The following is a 24,951-nucleotide window of genomic DNA, read 5'->3' as shown; positions in this document are numbered from 1 at the left end:
GAGAGGAGAATGCAGAATATAATAAAAAGTTCTTCAGGAAACTGCTGCAAATTCAATTAACTCTTAAAAGTAAAAACCTAGTTTATCTATATGCTTTTGATTCCCTCTGTCAAAGTCTGGTTGGAATAAACTTGTAATCACTTGAATAAGGTTAGGTTACCTTTATCTGCTAGACCAAGGTCAAAAGCAGTCTAGCTGTATTCCCTGGTAAGCTTCCAACATTAGGCAAAGTGGAAGGCCTTTCATCAACAAAGCACTCTCCTCCAGGGTGCTGCACAGAGCTATACGGCTTGTTTAATGCACATACAGCCTTATAGAAAAAATCATTATTCATCTTGGTGTACTGACCAAGACTTTGTAGGAAGGGAAATTAGAGGAATCCACTCTTAAAACACTTTAGAGGTGAAAAAGATTCACAGAATCATAGAACAGTTTGGGTTGGAAGGGACGTTAAAGATCATCTAGTTCCAACGCCCCTGCCATGGGAAGGAACACCTTCCACTAGAAGAGGTAGCTCAAAGACCCATCCAACCTGGCCTGGAAAACTTCCAGGGATGGGGCATCCACAGCTTCTCTGGGCAGCCTCTTCCAGTGTGTCTCTGCCCTCACAGGAAAGAATTTCTTCTTAATAGCTAACCTAAATCTACCCTCTTTCAGTTTGAAGCCATTACCCCTTGTTCTGTCACTATGTGCCCTTGCAAAAAGCCCCTCTCCAGCTTTCTTGTTGGCCCCCTTTAGCTGCTGGCAGGCTGCCGTAAGGTGTCCCCGGAGCCTTCTCTTCTCCAGGCAGAACAACCCCAACTCTCCCAGCCTGTCTTCATAGCGGAGGTGCCCCAGCCCTCTGATCATCTTTGTGTCCCTCCTCTGGACTCGCTCCAACAGGTCCATGTGCTTCTTACGCTGGGGTCCCCAGAGCTGAATGCAGTACTGCAGGTGGGGTCTCACGAGGGCGGAGTAGGGGGAGAGAGTCACCTCCCTCGCCCTGCTGGCCATACTTCTTTTGATGCAGCCCAGGATACCCTTGGCTTTCTGGGCTGCAAGTGCACATTGCCAGGACATGTTAAGTTTCTTGTCAACCAGCACCCCCAAGTCCTTCTCCTCAAGGCCACTCTCAACCCATTCTCCACCCAGCCTGTATTTGTGCTTGGGATTGCCCCCACCCATCTGTAGGACCTTGTACTTGGCCTTGTTGAACTTCAGGAGGTTTGCATAGGCCCACCTCTCAAGCTTGTCAAGATCCCTCTAGACGCCATTCCTCCCCTGTAGTGTGCTGACACTCAGCTCTGTGTCACTGGCAAACTCGCTGAGGGTACGCTCAATCCCACTGTCCACATTGCTGACTAGAGCTGTCACCACAAATGCTCTGAAAACTGTAACTGCTTGTTTATTAATTCCTCGGAGGGGAAAAAACCTCTTCTAAGATGTACAATATACAAAAAAATAAAAAGCGTTTCTCCAGCCTCCTACATCTGCTTCTGTACACTCAGATATTTCATACTAACAAGAAATTATGAAAAGTTTATAATTGTCAAGAATTTGACACCCTCTAAATATTAAACTTATGGAGCACTGTGAAAAACTTCCAAAAGCGGCAGATGTGTGTGCTTCCAATCCCTTTTATTTATTCCTCTAATAATCACCGCAATTTCCTAAGTTACTTCAAATATATTTGAGCAGGGTTTTTGGAGAACCAAATTTCAGGAACTGTTGACATATCGAGGCTTCACATTAGGTAAATCTTATTTCTTGGACCAACCGGTGGGTGTACTCTTCCATTTCAGGCCCCACCAAACTATGCTTGCTTCCTCATTACTTTCTTGAGAAAGCTCTGTTCATAGATCAGTGACCTTCACTTTTAAACTCCTTGCACAAACTCACCTTTCTAAATTTAATAGAGATTGTGTCTAAAACAGAAAGATACAAAGACACTACTCAGAGTGATCAAATCAAATGCAGTTTTTCTCCTCCCTTTTACTTGCAAACTTTGATGATGCTACCTGCTTATTCTCCTTTTTTTTTTTTAAGTACTATTATTTTGAAAGATCATTCAGAGATTCACCACTGCATTGACATCCTCCATAGGAATAAGACATACTCTTATGATACAAATGGCATGTAATGGGGATAAAAAATTTAATCTTAATACATAAGCCTCCTTAATCATTCCCCAGAAGCTTTCTTGCAATGGAACATGGCTCCTAAGGCAATTTATTATACTTCAAAGCTTTAGACTTTTTTATTAGCAGTTCCATACACAAACTGGTGGTAATTTTACTCATTTATTAATATATCTGTGTGGTAAAATCAGATTATTTCCAGATACAAGAGTGTTTTGCAGTCATCAGGAGAACTGTGTCTTTTATCCAGATTCCTTGAAAATATGTCATGCATGTGATTACTCGTAAGAAACAAAGTGATGCAAAGACTTTTTTGCAAAGTGCCTACAGCAGAGTAAAACCTTGCCTTTCCTTGGCCTCACCAACTTTTCTTCTTTTCTTCCACCGAAGATCTGTGGAAATGTATTTTACCTTGGGGACCAAGACCCATAATGCTGTAATGCCATTTTAAAAATTAAATGGTGTTCATAGGAACAGTATGTGTTTAAATGGGTAATACATTGTATATTTATATACAATTCCGGCTTTGAGGTAATGCTATGAGATTCTTTGCCCTGCACAGTAACTAAATAACCATAAAGGATCTTTCATGCATATGCAAATCTGTCCCTCTAAGCACCTTATTAATTATTTCAAAGATACTTGGAGGTCACCACTCATGGAAATTTCTGTGCATGTAGCCTCATTAATACAAGACACCATACAGAGAGATGGGATAGATTTTTGTTGCCATTTAACAAGGGCAGAGAAAATATAATCTGTAATGTTTACTTTTTTGTTTTAATGACCAACAAAACCCAGCCAGCTCCTATCTATAACTCCTTGTTCTGAGCCGATACAGTAGGTTTGACTTATGGGGCTGCTGCCACATTGAACAGCTAATCCTATCAATGCACCACTTACCGTGCTCAGAGCTCTGGTCCTCAATGCTGGCTGCTCTCAGCTGGAGTAGTGCTGCCTGGCACTAGATTAGCAGCTAAACACTAAGGAATTAATGTTGTTTTTCCAAAAATCACAGCAATGACACATTTCGTGTCAGAACAAAGCAAAGCTATGGCATTATCAAGGTGATATATCATAGCTCATCAGCTGAGATGATAGCTGCCTTCTGAACACATATCATCTCCTGCTTAATTAGGCCACATAATAGAAATCAAAGAAAAGCAAGGATATAACCACACAAAACACCTGAATGCAATGACAAAACACATCTTCTGGCATATCTGTTCCAGGGAGCAAGAAATTGAACCTACTTGAGAAGCACTGTTCGTCTGAATTCCCTAGATCCTTCCCAGCTGAAGTTATCATATACATGTGATGATAACACTGATCTCCTCTGTCACAGTGACCCTTTGCTGTAGCAGCTGCTGTTTATATTTATTCTGTTGTGTGTGCGGTACTTTCACCTCTAGATTGATCTAAAACAGATATAAAAAACTTGCTATGTTGGTACAATCCCTTGATAAAAATCAGGAACAGTGAGTCAAATGTTAAAGGAAACTGCAGGCTGTATTCATTATGTTATCTCTATTTTTGAAAAACACTAGAATGAACAGAACTAATTGGAAGTGCAAACAATTTAAATAGGCTTAATTACAAAACCAAACCCTCTTGTGCAGTTCCAGGGCAATGTATGCACATATGCCTTGAAGAAATGGGCTAGTTTTCAAGTAAATCCGTTCTTACTTTAAAATGGAAAAGTAAAATGACTTTTAAAAATCTGAACTCAAAACAGTAGTATTTGCTGTTCAAGACACCATAAACACTACTTCAGCATTAGTCTGTCATGTTTAAAAATACACATATTAATATGACTGTTTCGATCTGTCTGTGCAACCTGGTCACTTACCATAACATAAATCTTATTACAGTAATACAACTTCGTTTTGTATTCCTTTTAGAAGCAGGCTCAAATCAACATCTAACCTTTCAATGAAGCTCAGATCTAATATCTTTTGCTTTGAGTCATGCTCTGTTAGAGATGACATGTATTACCAATACTGCCACAGCAAGAAAGAAAAGTCTTCTTGGCATGCCCCATGGTATTCATTCCTGTCAAGAGGAATTCATTTTTGGCTTCACTGAGGTAATTAGAGAAAGTTGTGTCAAACAGTGCTTTATTGTCCTCATACATAAATACAAACTGCAAATTGCAAATTGCAATTGCACAGATGAAGACTGCAAACTTTAGATGGCAAACCGGCAATCTTATACTATTCAGCAGGACTGCCATGATAAGGGGAAAAGAAAATCACGATACTGTTCTGAATGGTTCTTATTTGAATTCATTGCTGATGAAAGCTGTTGGACCCATCGCTATGAAGGATGTTAAAATCCTTTGTAGCTAAACAGTAAGGGACAAGGGGCTGGCGACTCAGGCATTCCTTCTCTTCAGGTGTGATTTAACTCAGCCTCATGACTTCCATAGTAGTGACTATTCATGACAACTCAAAAACAGTCATCAGCTCCTAGCTGAAATACAATCTAACTCTAGAAACAACCAAATTTCTTGCATGCCAGAAAGTCAGGTTCAGGTAGCTGCAGAAACAAACCAGTGATTTTACAACAGCACTCATTATTCTTCATCCTGCAAAGCAGTCTGAAAGACAATGCTTACAAATGCTTTTATTAATACAGAACTGGTAACACAACAAATAGAACTGACAGAGGTAGCAATCATTTTTAGGTTTAGATAGAATATTATTTAAAATCACTGGATACTCAGAGACTGTGACTGAGAATCTCTCCAATACAAAGCATGCCAGCACAGTATAATATTTTTTTTAGAGAAAGTCAGGCTGGTTCTGAGCAAGCAGGTATGCCTAGACAGCACCACACACCACTGTCCAGAGATACTAGCACAGGTCCTGAGGTAGTATTTGCCTAGTCAGTCCTCATCAGCCTACCAGAAGTGTCAAAGAGCCCATCTTACGTGCTATACTTCAACAACTATACCTCCTTCCCTTCAGCATCACTATTCAGCTCTAGCTCAAGAACCTCTACTGCACAGCACTGCACTGCGGTGCACCTAAACTCTGCACTCCACTGGCACAGGGCAGCACCTCTGCTGAAACTTTTCCAAGAAACATTCTTACTAACTGAAGAACAGAGAGAAAATCTATCACAATTGTATCATTATTATTACCACTATTATCATTAGTAGTACAACTTTAATGTATAGTATTTTGAAAACAACTTTCTGATGTGGGGAGTTAGGAAACTTTTAAGATTAGCAACATTTAAGCATTTCCAGATTTAGCAATTTTAACACTTGAAGTCTAACACAGCTGAGGCTAGATTGGCAGCAGCAGCTGCTTTTTCATTCCCACAGCTGAACCCTGTCTCTCTTGAACAGTAGTACTACAGTTGTCCTTTGTGTATCCTATATGGTATCCCTTTCTCAGGCCAAGCCTATGTCTTCCTCACTTCTCAAAGACAGAAATTGCATCCCTGAGTATTTCAGCATTTTCTCCTCATCCCATCCCTGCCCTGCTTATAGTGCTCAATCCCAGAGTGTTCAACACACAGAAGAGAGAAAAAGACTGGCTTCCTACTGCCAGCCAGGGGTAAAAACTTCTGCAAACATCTCAGCCGCCTCTCTGAGAAAAAAAGGACAGATAAAACTTCTGAACTGAACAACTGGAATTGCAAGATATAGGGAAAAACCCTAATACAAGTTTTGCACAGCATGACTAGCAATGGGTTTACAGACAGAAGAGGTGGAAGTGGATTAGTTTAACACAACAGCCTGAACTGCAGGAAGCTCTGTGACACCAGCCATGGCTGCAAGGAGACCCACAAAAGAGGAGAAAGATGAGCTGCCTACTGCATCACTGGGATAACTGACTGACCTAAGGAGCTAACAGGAGAACAGGGGAAAGAACCAATAAAGAGGGGGCAAAAGGATGGATTCATCTCAAGTAGGTGATTAATTTGTGTGGGAGCAGAAAATGGATTAACTTTTGGAGAAGCAAGAGGGAGGCTGAGAGTACAGACTGACCACACAGTACTACAGTAATGTCAAGGTCAAGGAAAGAGAACTGGGTATATAAGTTTCTGTTAAGTTCCTCATGACAAGTTTTCTTACACAACATTAAAAAATGTCTTGTGCAGTATGACATAATGTGTAAATGCCGTAGCAATGCAAATTGTTGGGGGGAAGTAAAATCAGACATAGAGAGACAGCATATAAACACCAATTCTAGTTAAATGTGAACTGAAGACTTTCTAGATTGCTCATGAAGCAATTAAATATAAATAATTTTAAATGGCTCTTACTATTGTACTTTAAATATCCTCAAGGCATGTCCTCATATGAATTAAACACCATTTTAAGAAATGTTGCCAATTTTTCTCCCATCTAGTAATTTGAAATTTATGTGTAAGTCATTCAGGTAACCAGGCAAACCGATCTTCTATGCAGCTTCTAATATGCTGGAAAACTATCTTCATACCACTGTGCAGCACTTGTGACAAACATATGCACACATGCAAATTTAGCAACAGGAAAAATAATTCTAATATATTTCTTCTCACGAAAACTTTTGAAAATTTCGCAGTCCATGTGCCAGTGTAATTGAATCAATTCTCAAAACACATCTTCCACACTCAGTGTAAGCCGTTTTTTAGTTAAGTCAAACTTTGTTTCCTACTCTTTTTCTCAGGGTGATCTACATTTCATTCAATGAGGTGAAAAATAGTAGCAATAACTTCATCAACTGGAAGGCTATTTGAAATTCCTATTGCAGTCCTTTTTTTTTTAGTACTTAAAGTCAGGCCACGAAAGTTAACAATTTACTTAATCTTAAAGTGGAAAAGTAGAGGTCAAGGTGTATGGGGTTTTTTTAAATCAGAGTGTAATGCTGTCATCTGCTAGAACTTCATGATTATAAAATGCTAATGTGAAGAAAGTATGCATTTGCTTTTAAAAGAAATACCCTTTGGAATCCGGTTAATCTCCGGTTCATGTGTTCAGCAAGAACCACTTCAATATTCAAATATTTTCTCCATGAAATGAAACCAACCATATGAAAAAATCTATAATTACACAAATACATTCACAACTAATAGGCGATAAAAAATCTTGCCGTGAAATCAAAATCACATTAATTTTTAAAAAAATTAAAATCAGCTAAAACGTACCCACACAAGGGAGGGAATAGCCAAGCTCTGGGTCATGGATGAACTGACGGTCATTCAGCATGGTCACACAATACAAATGGAAACAGTCTAGGCAAATGACGTGGCGATGCACACACTGGAACACAAGCACAGGACTCCTGTTAAAAACAAAACAGTGAAAATGATGAACAACTAGACTGAACTCCACAATATGCTTTGTTTCAAACTCCCAATTTTATTATAATTCTTCATTAGTAGCACACAAGATTATGTACATTAAAATAGAATTTAACCTGGCACAGTGCAGCATTTTTGAAAAGAGATGGTTTCTAACATGAATCAGATGCAAGGAAAAAGAAGTAACTTTTTACTGAAAGTTGAAACTTTACTGAAAAATGGTACCGAAAGCAAGAGAAGTGCTTTAGTTACAGAAACTCTTTAGTATGAGGTGAGGTAAGACCATATACTGTAAAATATCAAATGGTGGTAGGAAGGAGTAAATAGAAATGTGATCAGCTAGGAAAGCTAAATAGGATTTTGTGAAGACCACCCTTTGCCTTTAGCCTCTCAAGGCAGCCATTTAACTTTGCATAGAGGGCATTCCCTTAGCAATACTGAGCAAAATAATCCAGCTTCTGGTCAGAGCTATGGGATTCAATTTAAGAACAAGACATCTAAGCTTCAGTGCTATATATAAATACCTTTGCATATGCTAAGTAAGAAATTCCCACTATAGTCGATATATTCAGAGGAGGGTGGAACTGATCAGCCTCCAGGTATCTACATTAGGGCAAGCTGAATCATAGAATCATAAAATGGTGTAGGTTGGAAGGGACGTTAAAGATCATCTAGTTCCAACCCCCCTGCCATGGGAAGGAACACCTTCCACTAGAAGAGGTAGCTCAAAGACCCATCCAACCTGGCCTGGAAAACTTCCAGGGATGGGGCATCCACAGCTGCTCTGGGCAGCCTCTTCCAGTGTGTCTCTGCCCTCACAGGAAAGAATTTCTTCTTAATAGCTAACCTAAATCTACCCTCTTTCAGTTTGAAGCCATTACCCCTTGTTCTGTCACTACGTGCCCTTGCAAAAAGCCCCTCTCCAGCTTTCTTGTTGGCCCCCTTTAGCTGCTGGCAGGCTGCCGTAAGGTGTCCCCGGAGCCTTCTCTTCTCCAGGCAGAACAACCCCAACTCTCCCAGCCTGTCTTCATAGCGGAGGTGCCCCAGCCCTCTGATCATCTTTGTGTCCCTCCTCTGGACTCGCTCCAACAGGTCCATGTGCTTCTTACGCTGGGGTCCCCAGAGCTGAATGCAGTACTGCAGGTGGGGTCTCACGAGGGTGGAGTAGGGGGACAGAGTCACCTCCCTCGCCCTGCTGGCCACATCTCCTGCTTGGGTTGTATATAGACTAAATCTCCACAGACTATTAATGGAGCTCAGACACCTGCCACACATGCAGACACCTACATGGAGACAAATAAATGTGGGTATCCCAAACTTGACAAGATCCTGCTTGTGGAGATGCAGAGAGGAAACAGTGAGGACAGTTTTACTCCTGAGCCTGTCTGCACTCAGAAACCCCCATCAGTGGCCACAGCAAAGAGAGGCAGCATCTCCCAGAATCCTGCTCAGCACCAGTACACTGGAGGTGGAAGAAAAAAATGAATAATACAGGAAATATTACATACACATGAAATGTGTCTTCACTGCAGGAACACAGTGATAAACCTAATGGGTTTGTTCTAATGTAAGTTAACCTCTGCCAACTCCTGATGGACATACCTTAACTGTAATTTCCAAAATAATGACTGTGACCTCTTTGATATTGTTATACAATACTGCTTAGTTATCTCTTCTCCTTGGGAAGTATTACAAACCTCAAGTATCAAAATTGGAAAAATAACAGAGATGTGTTAAGCTGAAAAGAACAGTGAGATTCCCATTCAACCGCTGAACTACTTTACTCCTTTGTCTGTGGGCAAACACAGGTAGAAATGGGTTAAATGCTAATTTTTTTTTGAAACTAGGAAGAAAGAGAATTATTTTTAAAAATAAAAGGAGCAATTCCCACATATTCACCGTACTCTGGGAAACAGGTATTAAATTACAACATCAAATACAGCAAGAGTTGTGATAAAATCATTAGAGTTAGCAATACTGCGATAGCTTCTATAAAACCCACTGAATCAGTAAATCACCAAGTCCTCAATGTGGGAATACAACTGCAAAATGTAATCAGTAATAATTTCAGATACTGTATATAAGCATTTAATCTTCCATGAAAACATGCTTTAGAGTTGCATATACTATAGAATTCATGGCAGTGTGTTGGTATCTCCAAAAAAATAATCTCTATGTTTTAAGGATTTTGTTGAATAAAGCAGCTTAAAAACTGAATTAAATAAAACCTCCCCATTACTAATCCTTATTAGTTGCCCACTTGCTGTTCTGAATGCAACAAATAATAATTTTAAAAAGACAGCTGTAAGGCAAAATGAGAAGCTGATACGTATCATTTTAGTTCTGGATGGTCCTAAAATCATTATAGAGCTGGAGAAGCAGTTATCTTGTCCCTATGGTGCAAAAGTCCCCATGGCTCACCAATGAAATGTAACATTATAAAAAAGTTTTCTTCCAGAAATGCAGATGTAATCAAATTTGCCTATAGCACTAATGGATGTTTCTCTTTTAGGGTTAATTGCTTATTTTTATTGCTTCAGTATCTGACTATTTTTTTAGTTTCATGGGAAGCTCCCTGGATCTAAATTCATACCTCTCTGACCTTCATTTCAAAGTCAAAATATATCTTATGTATGAGGAGACATACACAAGAGAAAGTCATCAAAAGTTGAGTATCTTAAAAAACCCAGGCCAGAAATCAAAATGTCATTATTAACACTTCCACCTAAACTTACATGAAACCAAGACTAACAACACTTTCTTATGTGAGTGAACTACTACAACCAATTACTAAAGTAAATTATTTTGTGATAATCAGTTTTGCTTCTTAATAAACTACAACTGTTTGAAATCAGAGTATGCTCTGCAGAAGGGGCACAGTCATATATGTACACATTTAAATTGCATCTTCATAAATGACATTAAGCTTAAAATGTATTATTTTTTAACACTATCAGACTCAATCAATGCATACAAACTAGATATAAAACTGGGTTCTGACTGTGTCACAAAACACAAACTTAGCTTTCACAGCTGTTACACTGTCTGCTAATTTTGCAGCCCACAGTACCTGTGTCTTAAGGTTTTGAGAAACTCAGTCTGTATGCAATGCAGATTTATCCAAATTCATTTGGCATTGGAACAGTCACTGCATTCCAACACTTGCAGATTTTGTGCCAAAAGAATGCACTTGTAGTATAAAAGAGATGCAAAAGTTTGGTTCCTGGTATCAGTGAAGATGAAGATGTAGAGATTATGTTCATAATGCCTGGATGAAGCTAGTACATACTCATCTAGGGTAACCTCAAAAGTTATTAATAGAAGCCTTGCTTGAACCAGACACAATTTATTTTTGAAAGCTGTATGATGAAAGTAAAAAAATTGGCTATATGGTGTAACAAGGTCCCTTGCTCAATCTAACGTAAGTCTAGTAATGTAAATCTGATGTATATTTTAGAAGGTATTTCATATGTTACATTTACATAATGTGTTTGGCTGAATTAGAGGCTTCAAGAGAATAATATAAAAGAAAAATGTTTCTCACAGCAAGGGATAAATTGGTCCTTTTTGTTCACCAATTAGGAACGTAACCACTTTTAAAAACTGAAAATCCAACAGTACAACGCATCACAGAAGATTTCCATAATAAGTCACTCGCTCCTGTGCTCTGATTCCTTTTCATTAGAATTTTATCAGCATGCATTTACTTAAATGAAAAAGAAAGGAGAACCTAAATGTTTCTGCTTTGTGTTATTACTGTCGGGTAACTGTGTGACACAACAACAGCACGGCTGGAAGTGCTATCTGGTCTGTACGCTCTTTTCTCCTTCTCCTGAGAAGCAGCAAGACACAGATAATTCTCAGATAGACTACAGCAGTATACTGGCTAAATAAAGATACGAAGACTTGATCTTGTTTAGATAAGAAGCCCACTGGGAAATAAATTGTTCTAGTATATCCTAAAATATCATGACGGTTATTAATGTGAGTCCAATGGCTATGAATGCGAGGGGCTACTTAGCATAGGAAATTATTTGCAGACGTAACAGTGGATTAACTGATATATCCTTCAATGCCTACTGAAGAAAAATGTGGGGCAATTTGTCCCTTGCTTGGTCTTTATCCTTCATATTTTGAAAAAGCTCGACCGAGTAGAGGTTAAACAGCATACCACATATATCAATTCAATATTTTTTAGAAAATGTGAGTAGCCACAGTCTGAAGCACTTTGGAGCAAGAAACATATCTAAGGCTGTAGAAATCTGTGAAAACCATGTTGAACAAATCTGTGAAACCCCCTCGAGGTCATTTCTAGGTGACAGTTGGATTTTTCTCACCCCAATCTCAAAATCTTAACCAAATAATAATAAAAAACCTTAGCAGATGTCTATAAGGCTGCCTTCCTGGGATTACAGTCAGTGAAGCAAAAATAGCTATTTGGGATTCATTTCTGTGCAGTAAATAAAACTGAATGCACACAGCTATATCACAGCCTTTAACCCCACCTATGAGTGCTATATTCATCATAACACACTTCTGCATTTCTAATACATTTTTCCATGTTGGCAATCTTCCTGTACTTCAAAAAGCTTTCTGTACCATAAAATAATTTCATTTATAAATGGATCTCTATGCCATTCCAGAATGAATCTTTGTTAACTTACAGGACAGATCAATAAGCAGCATTCAAGAAAAGATGAATCACTGAATAAAATGTGTTTAAAAAAAAAAGAAATTATGGAAAATATGAACTTTGGTGACATAGAAACTACAGGCACTTTCTTCATAAACAATCAAAGTAATTAAACAGAAATACTGTCCTTGAGCAGCACTCAATCAGTTTGGACTCTATCCTTGTAGCAGAACAAAATTACAATGCCTAAACAAGCCAAATTATTCATCTATCACATGGCTTCCTCACAGAGCTTCCACTTCCATCAACTCTTGCTCATCGTATGTAGGAAGGGTATAGGCTTCTAATGCATATGAAACTGGTGCCCCATCTGGTTTTCCTGTCTATTGCATACAGTCCCCAGTCACTCAAAGCTATTGAAAGAATTGCCTGTTTATGGCACGTTAAGTGCACGGTTTGTTTTCTTACCATGAAAATACCTCCAAGTACTTCCAGTTAGAGTAGATTATTAAGTTCCATTAGAAAGATGCTACTATTTATAAAAAAAATATAAATATAGAAAATATAGAAAAATTACCACAATGATTTCTGCTATAGAACTGAGGCAGTTTGGAGGAAAGTATAGCAGCAAATCCTGCTTTTTAATAAGCAATACATTATTACAGATAAATAGAAACAGCGACCTACCAATTGCAGACAACCTATAAGTAGCAATGCAGGCCCCTAAATATTTAGGCAAGGGTAGGCACTTGAAATCAGTATCAAGACTTTACAGGAGAAAAGAAACAATGATAAAGCACTAAGAAAGAAATCTCACTGATATGACTTTGCAGTCACGAACTCATTTGGTTCCATCAGGAAGACACACAAAGTACATCCCTACTTTCCCCTTCCTACGAGATGAAAATAAACCTTCACATAGACCGTGCCAGTTAAAAAAGCCAGTATATATACACTATTCTCAGAAAACTGACATTTTAAATCCACTAAAACAACAAAAAAAAATTTGGATTTTGTGTCTTTGGTCATTTGCCACACAATGCAACAAAGGTCATAAAGTGAAGGTTATGAACAGCATGAGACGTTGCTGTACAAGCTTAAATTTTCTGGCTGTGCTTTTGTATTCCGACCCACAGCTGTTAACTTAAAGGGGCATTGGCAAGTGAAATCTGACCTACTTTCTTCTCTATTATGTTACATGTTTTCCTCTAAAATGTGCTGTCTTATTTCTCATTTCTATAGGAATGCAGCACCAAGAGGCCAGAACCCAGGAACAGCCTGACAGCAATAAACCAGAATTTAAGAGGGAAGAACAGGCACACTTAAAATTAGCACACATAATGGCAAGTGCTCCTTTCAGCAGTGCTCCTGTTAACTGTTGGGTTTTTTCATGCTATGGACATGACACACATTATTGCCTGTAAAATCTGTGTTCACTGTGGCAGGCAGTAGCATCTGCCTCCTGAGGAAACAGGCAAGGGAATTCTATGTTACGTGTACTGGTACATTCATATAAGTACCCAGCATTAAATATGTGCTATTCCTGCTTGCTCAGACATGCCTTCTCTGAGTTCTGTGTTCAGACACAGTAACTACCCTTGGCACTAACAGCTGAATCTTATGAAATCAAGGAATGGACAGTGATTAGGCTGAGAAGAATCTTTTCCTGTTATCTATCAGATTAACTGTCTACAGTGCTCCTTTGCAGAGCAAAAAACAGATAGAACGGTCAGGCTTTGAAAGGAGAGCAGTAGAACCTGCTCCTTTTCCTTCATCTGTGCTTTTAAAACCTTATTAATGCCCCACTGGAGAGAAAAGAAAGAGACCTTGGTAATGGTCTTTTCCTCAGTAATGTCATTGAAAGATGACAACCGTGAACAAAGCAAGCAGCTCATAAGGTGCCCTAACCCAAGCCCTGATGTCAGTTGACAGTGGGAACATGAGAACAACCAATAGGACAGTGTAAGTGCAATGCCTTTCCACAGAGCATGGACGACTTTACATGGATGTGGTTCTTCAGAGCTCAGGGACCCTTGGATACCGATCTGCTATATCCCTCCCAGCAGTCCCCTGGGAGCTCAAGGACACCCTGGCATCAGGCTCACCATGATTTTTTACATGTGTATGCAACTGCACTCAGCAGCATGCCAGAAGTAAGACCATAACCATCAGTAGGAACACAGTAGGAAAGGCAGAGAAGCCTCCTGAAATGCCAACTCAGGACCTTTGTACTTGCCGAGCACCAGCCTACCGTGAACCAACTCCTCCATAGCGGCTCCTTTGCATGGAATGACCTCCTAGAGCCTATGCCACTTGTACCCTCAGGTTTTGCCACCAAAGGGTGGCAAATAAATCTTTCACCCTCCCCTGGATTTAAGCTGGATCACAGCACCTTCCTCTTCTCTGAGGCAGCACCCAGCCTTCAGCAATGCAGGTAAAACTGCACTTTGTGCACCGTCCACGCCAGCCACAAACTCCATATTGCATAAAGGGCCGGGCCTTCACAGGCTCCTGACTCGCCCCATAGAGACTCAACTTTACAGACTGGAGGCATACAGTCAGAAATCACTCTAGTCTGGTTTTCAGGAAAAGAAAAAAACAAACAACAAACCTGCAAAACAAAACAGTAAGGTAACCAGTGAAGCTAGGAGAAGGATGGGATATCACCCTAAGAGGAGGAAGGGCTAACTTCACCTGCACAAGCAGCACCATGCAATCCTTCAGTAATTAAACATGAGTAAATGAAAAAAGTAAAGTGCCTTTGTACCCTACTAGCCTCTTATTCCCCTGACTGGTTGCTGAGGATCCCACTGATTTTTTCCAAGGATTTGAACCTTATTTAGTCTTGCTCCCTACATCTATGCTAGTAAAATTAACATTGTCAGCAAATGCCTTATGCCACCGGAATGCAACTGTCTATGCTGCTAAACTGCTAGAATGGGCCCTGCCTGGCATGATTTTAGCCTTGCCAAATACTGAAGTCCCCAAAAGTTCCTGGGCATAGTCCACGGGTCACCATGTGCTGTTTCCAACAGACAACAGTGATCTGCAGGTGGTCACCCTACATTAAAAACTGAGAGTTTAATTATGCAGAATTAAGGCAGAAGAGCTTTATTCTGGGACCCTTCTCTTAATACCCAAGTTTACTGAATTATTCTCTGGTTTCTTATTTTTAGACGCACACCTCCATTCCCCAAACCAAACCTTTTGAGATAGCCTGTGAAAATTACGTTGCCTGTAAACACATTGCACAGAAGAAAAGTTTCCCAACACAAAAGACATGAGAGAATCACAACCTCTTTTTACTTTCTTGTGGACATTGGAATCCCATGAAATACACAGGAGGAAAAGAACATTGGATGTCATCTTAAGGGACACTGTCACATTATCCGCTTCATTCCCTGGGACTCCAGGAGGGACTAGGACTGCATGTTTCCACTGTGTAAATTTCCATTATTCCCTTCCAGTCAGCTTTGAAAATACATCCTGGTGCATGAACTTAAAGATTGTGTCTCAATATGTATAGGAGAAAAGAAGACTGGAAAACAAGGTAAGTTAGAGAAGGGGGAGTGGAAAGAAAGATGCAAGAGGGAGCAGGCGGTAGCAATGATACACAGAATTATCTTTCACCACCTTAACATTATGTTTTATGCTTTTTCCCATCTTTCTTTTCAAATATGAATATCCAATTTATATGTTTATCCAAGCAATAACTTGAGGGTTCTTCCCATTAAATGAGTCTTCAATCTCAACCAAAGATATTATATTATCTTACAAACAAAAACACCCTCAAGTCATTGTTATAACAAGGAGATTTCTTTATACAAAACCCTTTCTTTCAACTCCTCACTATCATTATAATTTACAGATAATATTTCACCCTTTCCTCCTCAAGGCAAATACCTTAGCATAAACACCAGGGTGCAGTTATCTGAGAACACCTTGTACATCAGCACCTCCACTCAAAGGGAAGAACAAGCCTTGGGCTAGCAAGTCTTATTGAATGCATTCTGACTTGGCAGATTTTAAGTGTACAAAGCACTTAATTTCCCTTAATAGTCTGAAAAAAATAGTTTACAACGTCCACCACAAAATGGTACTAGCAGTGAGAATGGCTTCTTTATGTCATTTTCTATATTGCTTGCAACCACTATCATAAGATGTTCATATTGTGATTTTTTTTTCCTAATCTTATTATGGCCCTTGCCACAAGAAGTGTGGAATTTAAATAACCCCATGCACAGAGCTCTATGTTTAAATTTCATTTGCCTCATCCACCTTTTTCCCTATAAGTCAACTTCCATTACACAAAAGAGTAAATGGAATCAATGTTCCAACCAGAAAAAAAAAAACAACCCCCCAAACCACAAACACAAAACCCCCACAAATTAAATAGTAAAACTCAGAGAAATTATCATAAAGTTTGGGAAGTATCAATTCCAAATTTGTAACTGGGCTAATTAAAAAAAAAAAAAAAAAAAAAAACAAAACCCAAAAAAACCCAAAAAACAAGCAAAAAAACCCTGCAGAGAATTCTAAACATATACAGAGGTTAAAGTCAACTTAAAAGAGGATTCTGGAAATTCAAAGAATTTTATGTGCCTCTTTCCTGTTTAATCTCAGCATACATTTTCATAGTTTTGTACTGCCTACTTGGAGGCTGGCTGGTACTGTTTGTGTCTGTTCTTTCATGGAATTACAGTGTATATTAGGACTCAGGAAATCTACTGCATTTTGTACAGGATTACTCAGGAAAAATCTTCTCCCATTTGTTTACCTGAATTAATAATCTCTGTAACACTTAGGAAGACTGACATTCATCCAAATATAACTTCGTATTTCCATAGGACCATCTAATTCTGGATGTTCATACCCAAAGATGCATGGAGTACAGTGAATGACAATAACAAATAGGCACGGGTGAGATTTATAACTCTTCTACATTTATTGAATATCACAGGAATGGAAGCAAGGGTATTTACAATATCACTTTAGAATATAATTTCTGACAATCTCGTGGAAGTTGTTTGTGATGCTAACATGAATTGACTTCTGAAAGAATAGTTACTGCAAGAAAAAAAATATTGTGGTGGCCATTTCCTCTGTTCTTCAAGACCAGGTTTTTAGTTAATGAAATAGTGATGTACTATTCATAGAAATGTCACAGAACTTATATGAAGACACTTACTGGAAAAAGAGTGTGCATGAAAGGGCATGTATTTTGGGAACCCTCGCTAATACTACATTTTTGCCCACCCTTCTCTTGTTTTGATGAAGTGGTTTACTTCCCACCTCACATTTAAGTAGTTACATGGACCAATACACGGGGAGGGAAAGAAGTATGGTTTTTTGATCTTGCCTCCTCCTTGCTCTCACTGAGCATTTGCTCAAAGAAGGATGCAGCAAGCAAACTCTGCAACTTTCTCAGAGGGGGTATAACAGCCATAATTGTCAGCACTAATGAATAATTTTGACTTCTCACATTTATCTACCACTTTCCCAAAATACATAAATCATTCCCACAGAGACTCTTCATGCTCATTCTTCCATCACACTCTCTCTGTTAGAGGAAGTAACTCCTCCTCTGACCCAGGAGAGAAGACAGGTTATAGATGGAAACTTAATAGATATCCCAGTCATTTCTGAGAAAAAAAACCTAAGACAAACTCAGAAATATTAACAGGCATTTTCATTTACTAAGGTAAATTTTCCTTTTGACAACTCCTTCAACACGCCATACTTAGTGTATATGAGCTAGGGGTCCAGATTACAGTCTAGGTAACAGGAAAAAAAAAGAAAAGAGGAGTAAAAACAACAAGGAAACAGAATAGAAAACAAGCAAACCAAAATTTTAATGTAATATATCTAACTCATTTAACATGTGAAATAGTATCCAGGAGACATCTTGCAATCATGGATAACACAATTACTTAGCTTCATGGTCTCCCTACATTCCATTCACAGTCTGATCAAACCAAAAAGTATATATAGAAATATTTCATTACAAATGGTGGGTTTCTTCCATTACAATGGCAAAGAGAGCGTATTTGTACAGGGGACTAAAAGCTGGCTTAGCCCTAAGAATCTGTACACCATGAAAATGTGACCATGGAATACATTCAGATTATGTGACAAACCCCTTCTTGCTCCCTCTTTTGTTCATGGAACAGAGAGGGATATGTTATTACTCAAAAAATATTGACAAAACAAACAAACAACTGACCATCACTTAATTAAAAATGTAGGACAAAATACCAGACATTTCCCAACGTAAATGTTTCTGAAGCTCTTGCATATTCTCTGTTTCAAATTATAAAACAGTGCCTGAAATAAATGGCAACTCCACCTTATTTAGAATTGGATTTACCAATGATCATTGGAAATTAGATCACTCATCAATGTCTACTTTTTGCTTTTAAGTGAAACATTCAAATTATTGTAGTTTTTCTAATCAGTTGAAATATTATATATGAAAACTGTACTACAAGCTATTTTACCCTCAAAATTTAAATTTTTACTTAAAGTTTCCACATGCGTAAGTTTTTTTGAAACTGGGATTTTTCAAAAAAGATAGCACACGTACCTACTTTTTTTCAAAAAACATCAAAACCCCAGGACATAGGGGAATAGCCTGATTGGATTTCAGGTTTTAATTTAGATGCTATATAGAAAGAACTTCTGGGATTAAGACTGTGCATGGTAAAAAATAAACATTTTTTTTTAGGATGTTAGTAATCAAGAGAAAAGAACATTAGCTAGTAGTCTGTACATTGTCAGATAAAATATGGGAAAAAAACTGGAACATGAAAATGCAGATTCCCTGCCTCAAATCTCTTCACTGCATTATCTTTAGATAGAAAACCCTTAAAGATGCTAAGGAAAAAGACCTTTTTAAATTAGGCAGTCTCACTTCATTATTCTGTTTGAAAAAATCTAAAAGGCCACACAATATAAAGTTCCATTCACAGAAAGGACTGCAAGAACTTCTATGGGATATTAACTTTCATATTCTAAGTTATGACTCATAATGGCTTATGTAAAAAAATATTCAATTATGCCATTATCAAGTTAATGTGTAACAATACTCGGAAAGGAAATGTCAATGAGTGTTTGATATTTAATTTTTAAATAATTCTAATTCATCTGTTTTCTAGCATATATATGATTTTTCTGCCAAATTCCAGTCTCATGAAGACATACACTTTTCTGGTAATAATGAAGAGAGCCTTGAAATTCAGTGACTAGAAACGGAGGGCACACAGAAAATGCAGATGTGCAAATTATATTAACAAGCAGGGCTAGTAGGAGTACAAACTTATCTGAAGTCATACATCCTGCTTCCAATGTCATTTCATATCTTTGAAAGTAGTTCATACAAAGGATTTATGCTTTATTCAAGAAAGAGAGTGTTGTATTGTGCTCAGCCCTACTCATTTCTATACAGATAGAGACAGCATACACTTTGATTAGCACAAAAGCAATGACAGAATCTGTGAGGAATCTGGTGTTGCTTCTCTGAAGATACTACAGCAATGCATTTGGTTGTGGTCTGCAAAGGATCAACTAATATCACAGTAATGAAAAACTACACAGGACACTGGCAGGGAAGATACCAAAATGACTAACAGAAAAGTTAAGACTTGCCACTTCTTTCCTAGGTCTGATTCTGTTTTCATTCTAATCAGTAGCTAAAACGTCATTGACTTCAGCTGACCAAAATTTGGCCTTACACTTTACTGAATAACTACAAAGATAAAATTCAATGAGAAAAATAACAATTTCTTAAATTGACAGGGGCAGACCATGTGTTTTAATCACATCTAAAAAACCTAATTGCACAGCAGCTGCATACAGAAAACATGTTTGCACCTGTACCTCTGCTTAATTTTACCTAGAAAATATTCCGCTTTAGCATTCATTGGACATCTTTGTATTTTTAAGTGGAGGAAAACAGAAAGTTCAGTTCTGAAATAAAATTGACTGATAAAGTTTTACCAAAATCTCCTTGTCTGTCCCCCTCCACCCCAAACACTATAATCAACACCTTGCTCACACTACTTATTCAGGAGTTCAGGGGACTGGTTAAGTCCAGTGAATCTCACTGCTACGCTCTGCCTGACCTGGTTTAGAGTTCAGAATCAGAGAGAAAAAAAGTTCATCAATGAACTTAAAGCTGCAAGTGCAATAAGGCACCATTTTTAGGATGCTCAAGCTACTAACAATGTCAGGCTTCCTAGGAGTTACATCTTCGGTTGCACAGGTACTAGGGCTGACTCTGTCTCATTCCCCTTTTGTGGCAACTTCATTATCCCCCGGCAATGTGGAGACTGGGAAGGAAAAGGAAAAAAACTAAACCAAAGCAAATATAATTCTCAAAATGAGGGCTACTAGGAATACTCAGCATTCAAGTGTACGGGTTCATTTCAGAGGTCTTCCAGAAACTGCTAACCCTGTGAGCATGACTGATTCCCCAAAGAAGGTTCAGGCCAATTCTTATCAAAACTGGCTCACACATTCCCAATTATATAACAGACTGATTAAGTTTCCCATTCTCTCTTACATTACCTAGCCCTGTGATCTGTACACCTGTACATCAGCTGTGCACAATTCATCAGGTTTGCCTGACAGTTTGCACGAGCTATGGAAGAGAGCAGCCCTTGAACCCCAGCCTGCTTCAGTGAAGTGTGAGAAGTCAGTGACATTTCCTTTTCTTGTGGCATCAGAAACCTGGCAGCCTCCTGGCACTCTGAATCACCACACTACACATGCTCAGCTGCACACTGGAGCTGCACAGGTTTTATAAATAGTGCCTACACAGGGTTTCAGTGTACTTACGCAAAAGACCTTTTTATTTGAGGGTTGGCCTCACTACAGACAGCCTTGTTACAAGGGGTGAAGTTTATCGGATTAGAAGCAACACTGTTAGCATTCAGGACACATTTCCAAGTGCATATGACATGTCAGCTGCTTACATATCTTCCAATTCTGCTTCACATATTCCTTTTAAAGTTAAACATGAAGTGACAGAAGTGTAGAAATATCTGTGTCCTGCACTCTGTGAGCATAACAGCTAAAAAACCCACCTTGACGTGTCAGCTGACAACAGAAAAAATATCCCTGACCTCTGCTGAGGCATCCTGATTTTCCTAACATCAACTACTTGTAACAGAGATGAGAACTGAAAATACCGATGAAAATACATAAACTCCACAATTAAAAAAAAATATATATATACACACATATATATAAAGCATAAGGAATTTTGTTTGCATGTTCCCAGACACAGTTTCAAACTCCAATTTCTAGAAACACAGGGGCAACAGGTATATTCATTTATGATAAGCACAGCACGTTGTACAATGTCAAAGGATTTTTTCTTAGCATTATTCCCATCTTAATTTTACATTCAATTAACTACCAAAAAACTTTTGACTTTTTAATATTGAATATTTGAGAAGTTGTATGATGAATAAGATCTTTCATTTACCTAAAAGTTGGATGATGGGGTGGTTATGCTTTAAATACACGCTCTCGGGGAGGTGGGGAAAAACTGTAGCCCTTTTAAAAGTCACACATGCCCACACGACCTTCAACATGCTGCACATGCCGTGAACTGCATGGGAGACATTTGTTATGCACCTTGAAAGGTGAAGAGCTTCAGCAACCTTATCAAGATTCTTATCTGTACTCAGAGGATGGGGCCTGATTTTAATCTTGCTTAGTACTGCATTAATCAGAAATGACTACACACTGAGGACAGTAAAACTGGTCAACTGTAAAACCAGTGGGAGATCAAAATTTTGTGGCATACCAGGTACTCGCAACTCTTTTCCAGTGTTTCTCAGATAATGGTTCGCAACAAGAGCAATTGGGAAACTGCAGTAAAAATGTCACCTCAATTATCATGCAAAGAAAATAAAATTAATGGAAGTCTTAAAGAACATCCCTTCCAAGTTGGGTGTTACAGGTAACAGCAGTGCACATTTTAAAGATAAGATGAAAGGAGGTCTATTGCAAAAATACTTGTCTTCACTGACAAACAGGCAATCTGAAAAGTTTGTGAAACTGATCTCTAGCCATTTTAATCAATCTATTTATTTTTCTTTTTTATTTATTTACTATAGTTATTTGTATAACCATCTTACATTCTAAATGGCCAGTATCCTTACCTGTCATGGATATTTTAGAAAAGCCTAGCCGAGAGAAAGCTAATGTTCCAGTTTCTGGGAAGAAAGTCCCTTCAAATGTTTTCTGATGGCAATATTAATGCTCCATAGTAGAGGTGATAATCACCCTGGGCACCAACCATGTATAGTGCTAAGTATGTCTGAGTCTGTAACTTCCTGACTCAAGTGATAGAGGGAGCAACAACGAGAGGAGTTGTGCTGGACCTCATGCTCACAAAGAATGAGGAGCTTATTGGGGATGTGAGGGCTGAAGGCAGTCTTGTCTGCAGTGCCCATAAGATGGTGGAATTCTGGATTCTAAGAGGAAGAAGCAGAGTGAAATGCAAGATTACAACCCCTGAACTTCAGGAGAGCAAGGACGTCCTTTGAAGAGCCCCACAGGATAAGGTCCTGGAAAGAAGATGAGTCTAAGCAAGCTGGTTAATATTCAAGGATCACTTTCTTGAAGCTTGAGTGCTCCATTCCAACACTGGAAGTCAGGCAAAAATGCCAGGATGTCTGCATGGATGAACATGAACCTCCTATGAAAACTCAGGCATAAGCAGGAAGTATAAAGAAGGTAGAGTCAGTGTCAGGTAATCTGGAAGCAACATGGAAGCACCGTTCAAGCATGCAGGGGCCCAGGTAGGAAAGCCAAAGACTACCTAGAACTGAATCTGTTGACAGATGTTAAAGGCAAGAAGAAAGGCTTATATAAGTGGCAAAAGCGCAAAGCACTGCACCTGAGGAGGAATAACTCCAGGCATCAGTATATGATGGAAGCCAACCAGCAAGAAAGCAGCTGTTTCTCAAAGTTTGTGGGCTGTCAATCCTTGGAGATATTCCAAAGCCATCTGGAAATGGTCCAAGCAACCTGCTCTAGGTGATCCTGCTTAAGCAGGGGTCTGGGTCAAATGACCTCCAGAGGTTCCTTCCAACCTCAACTGTTCTTTGATTCTGTGAATGAGATATTAGCATACAGTAAACAAACAAACAAGGCTAAAAATTCCTGTATTTCATAAAAGTAATGTAAAGTTGCACTGTTCATTAGTAAAAGGTGACTAGCCCTAACTAACTGAAGACTGCAATCTCAAACTAAAGAGTGTGCATGAGAGATTCTGGGCAACATAATTTTTAAACAGAAGACAGTTATGGGAAAGAATTATTTTATTTTGTTCATGTTGGGATCGTATATACTAACTTTAGCAAGCATGGTATCCTTTCCCTCCCATGAGAAACAAAACTGCTCGCAGGGCTCCTCTGTACCCTTGTTTAATCTGTGACACTGCAATTGGAATTTGTCACTCTCGGAGCTACATCTGATGTTACAGCCTGAAGCGGAGCTAAACCAAAATAAACAATCTGCTCCATTCTGCTTAGACTAATACGACAGTGATGTAAGCCCCAGCACAGTGGAAAATGCATAAATGGGCTGCTACGCAGCACACACACAGATAAAAACAGCAACACTGCTCAGAAGTTTTATTGCTAATACATATTGGGTGAAAGAAGCCTTGCTTGGACTTTGGCTTTGCTATGCAACAGTATGCTTTTTGTGTGTGTTAACTTGGAAAATATGCTTATTATTTCAAAAGGCGCTAGGAAATTTGTGCTGCACTGAGACAATATATTTTTCTAAACCCCCTCCACGTTCAGTCAAGTATTTCCTTCATCACAACTTGTGAAAAGTTATTAGGGTGGGAGAGCTGAACAGGATTATTTTATCATAAACATCCCACAATGACACAACTGCATAAATATTTGTCCCAATATCTTGTGTTTGAGTACAGTATTCACCCCTCCCTCCCTCCCTTTCTCTGTGGTGTTTGATTCAGGGTCTCTGGAGCTTTGCCAATGCAAGCCTGTTCATTCCATACAGGCTCATTTATGCAAATAGTCACGTTGAAGCCCTAATCTGGTTATTCCTTCTACTCAGGATCACTTGATCAGAATTAGGATGGGAGGGAAAATGCTGTACATAATTCTGTTAAATTCGTCAGCTGGAATGGCTGACCTTAAAACTAGAGTCTTACATGCAGTCATTTTTCCTTTTCTCTCTCCCCAAGGTAAGAAAGCCCTGCAAAGGCAACTGACTGTGCAGGTCACATTTTTCTATAAAGATACAAAGAGGTTATCTTGTACAAATAATTTTATTTCAGGGAAAAAAGAGGATGGAGTGAAAAGGAAGGCAACAAGGTCACTTCAATAACACCACAGAATATTTTCACTTCTAACTGCCTTATTATTTATATATTTTCAACTTAAAAGATGCATTTTCACATAGAACATTTTTGTATAAAAAAGGCAAGAAAAAACTCGGGGGGGGGGGGGGCGGGGCACGGGGGAGGGAGGGAAGCAAATAAAGCAGCTCATGAAAGCTAAGGGCCTAAGAGCAAGAAACCTCTTCTCTCCACATCAGGCACAATTTATATGACCCCAGTGCAAGCTTTCCCATATCATCCTGCCAGTGACCTCAGCCCTCATCTATAAAATCATTTTCTCAAAGGAGGTGAGGTTACCTAGCCTGGGTGATAGCTCACGTCCTTTGTTTCTTCTCAACAGGGGCCCCTACATGAGCCCAGATAAAGTGTAACAGCTAAAATTTAAAATTAATGCTAGGGAATACACTTGCAAAGCAGTGGATACCTGTTTGTATTTTGCAGAGAAACAGCTGGCCTTTTACAAACATCCTGCGCTGCTTGCTCCTGCCTTGCTGACAGCCCAAACTGCAAATTGC

The 24,951-nt window shown here is 38.9% G+C and overlaps 1 protein-coding gene across 1 annotated transcript in view; it reads right to left on the bottom strand.

Annotated features, from left to right (window-relative positions):
• The window catches only part of PRKN (parkin RBR E3 ubiquitin protein ligase), a 616,239-nt gene that overhangs the window by 275,056 nt on the left and 316,232 nt on the right, over nt 1–24,951 (bottom strand). Inside the window, exon 7 of the mRNA XM_040598195.1 lies at nt 7,260–7,396. Within this exon, the coding sequence (XP_040454129.1) occupies nt 7,260–7,396 (137 nt within the window). The remainder of the gene's footprint in view (nt 1–7,259; nt 7,397–24,951) is intronic.

The sequence above is a fragment of the Falco naumanni genome, chromosome 6 (assembly GCF_017639655.2).
Source record: "Falco naumanni isolate bFalNau1 chromosome 6, bFalNau1.pat, whole genome shotgun sequence".
Lineage (NCBI taxonomy): Eukaryota > Metazoa > Chordata > Aves > Falconiformes > Falconidae > Falco > Falco naumanni.
Note: the sequence above shows the minus strand (reverse complement) of the source record. Positions and strands in the feature narration are given on the sequence as shown.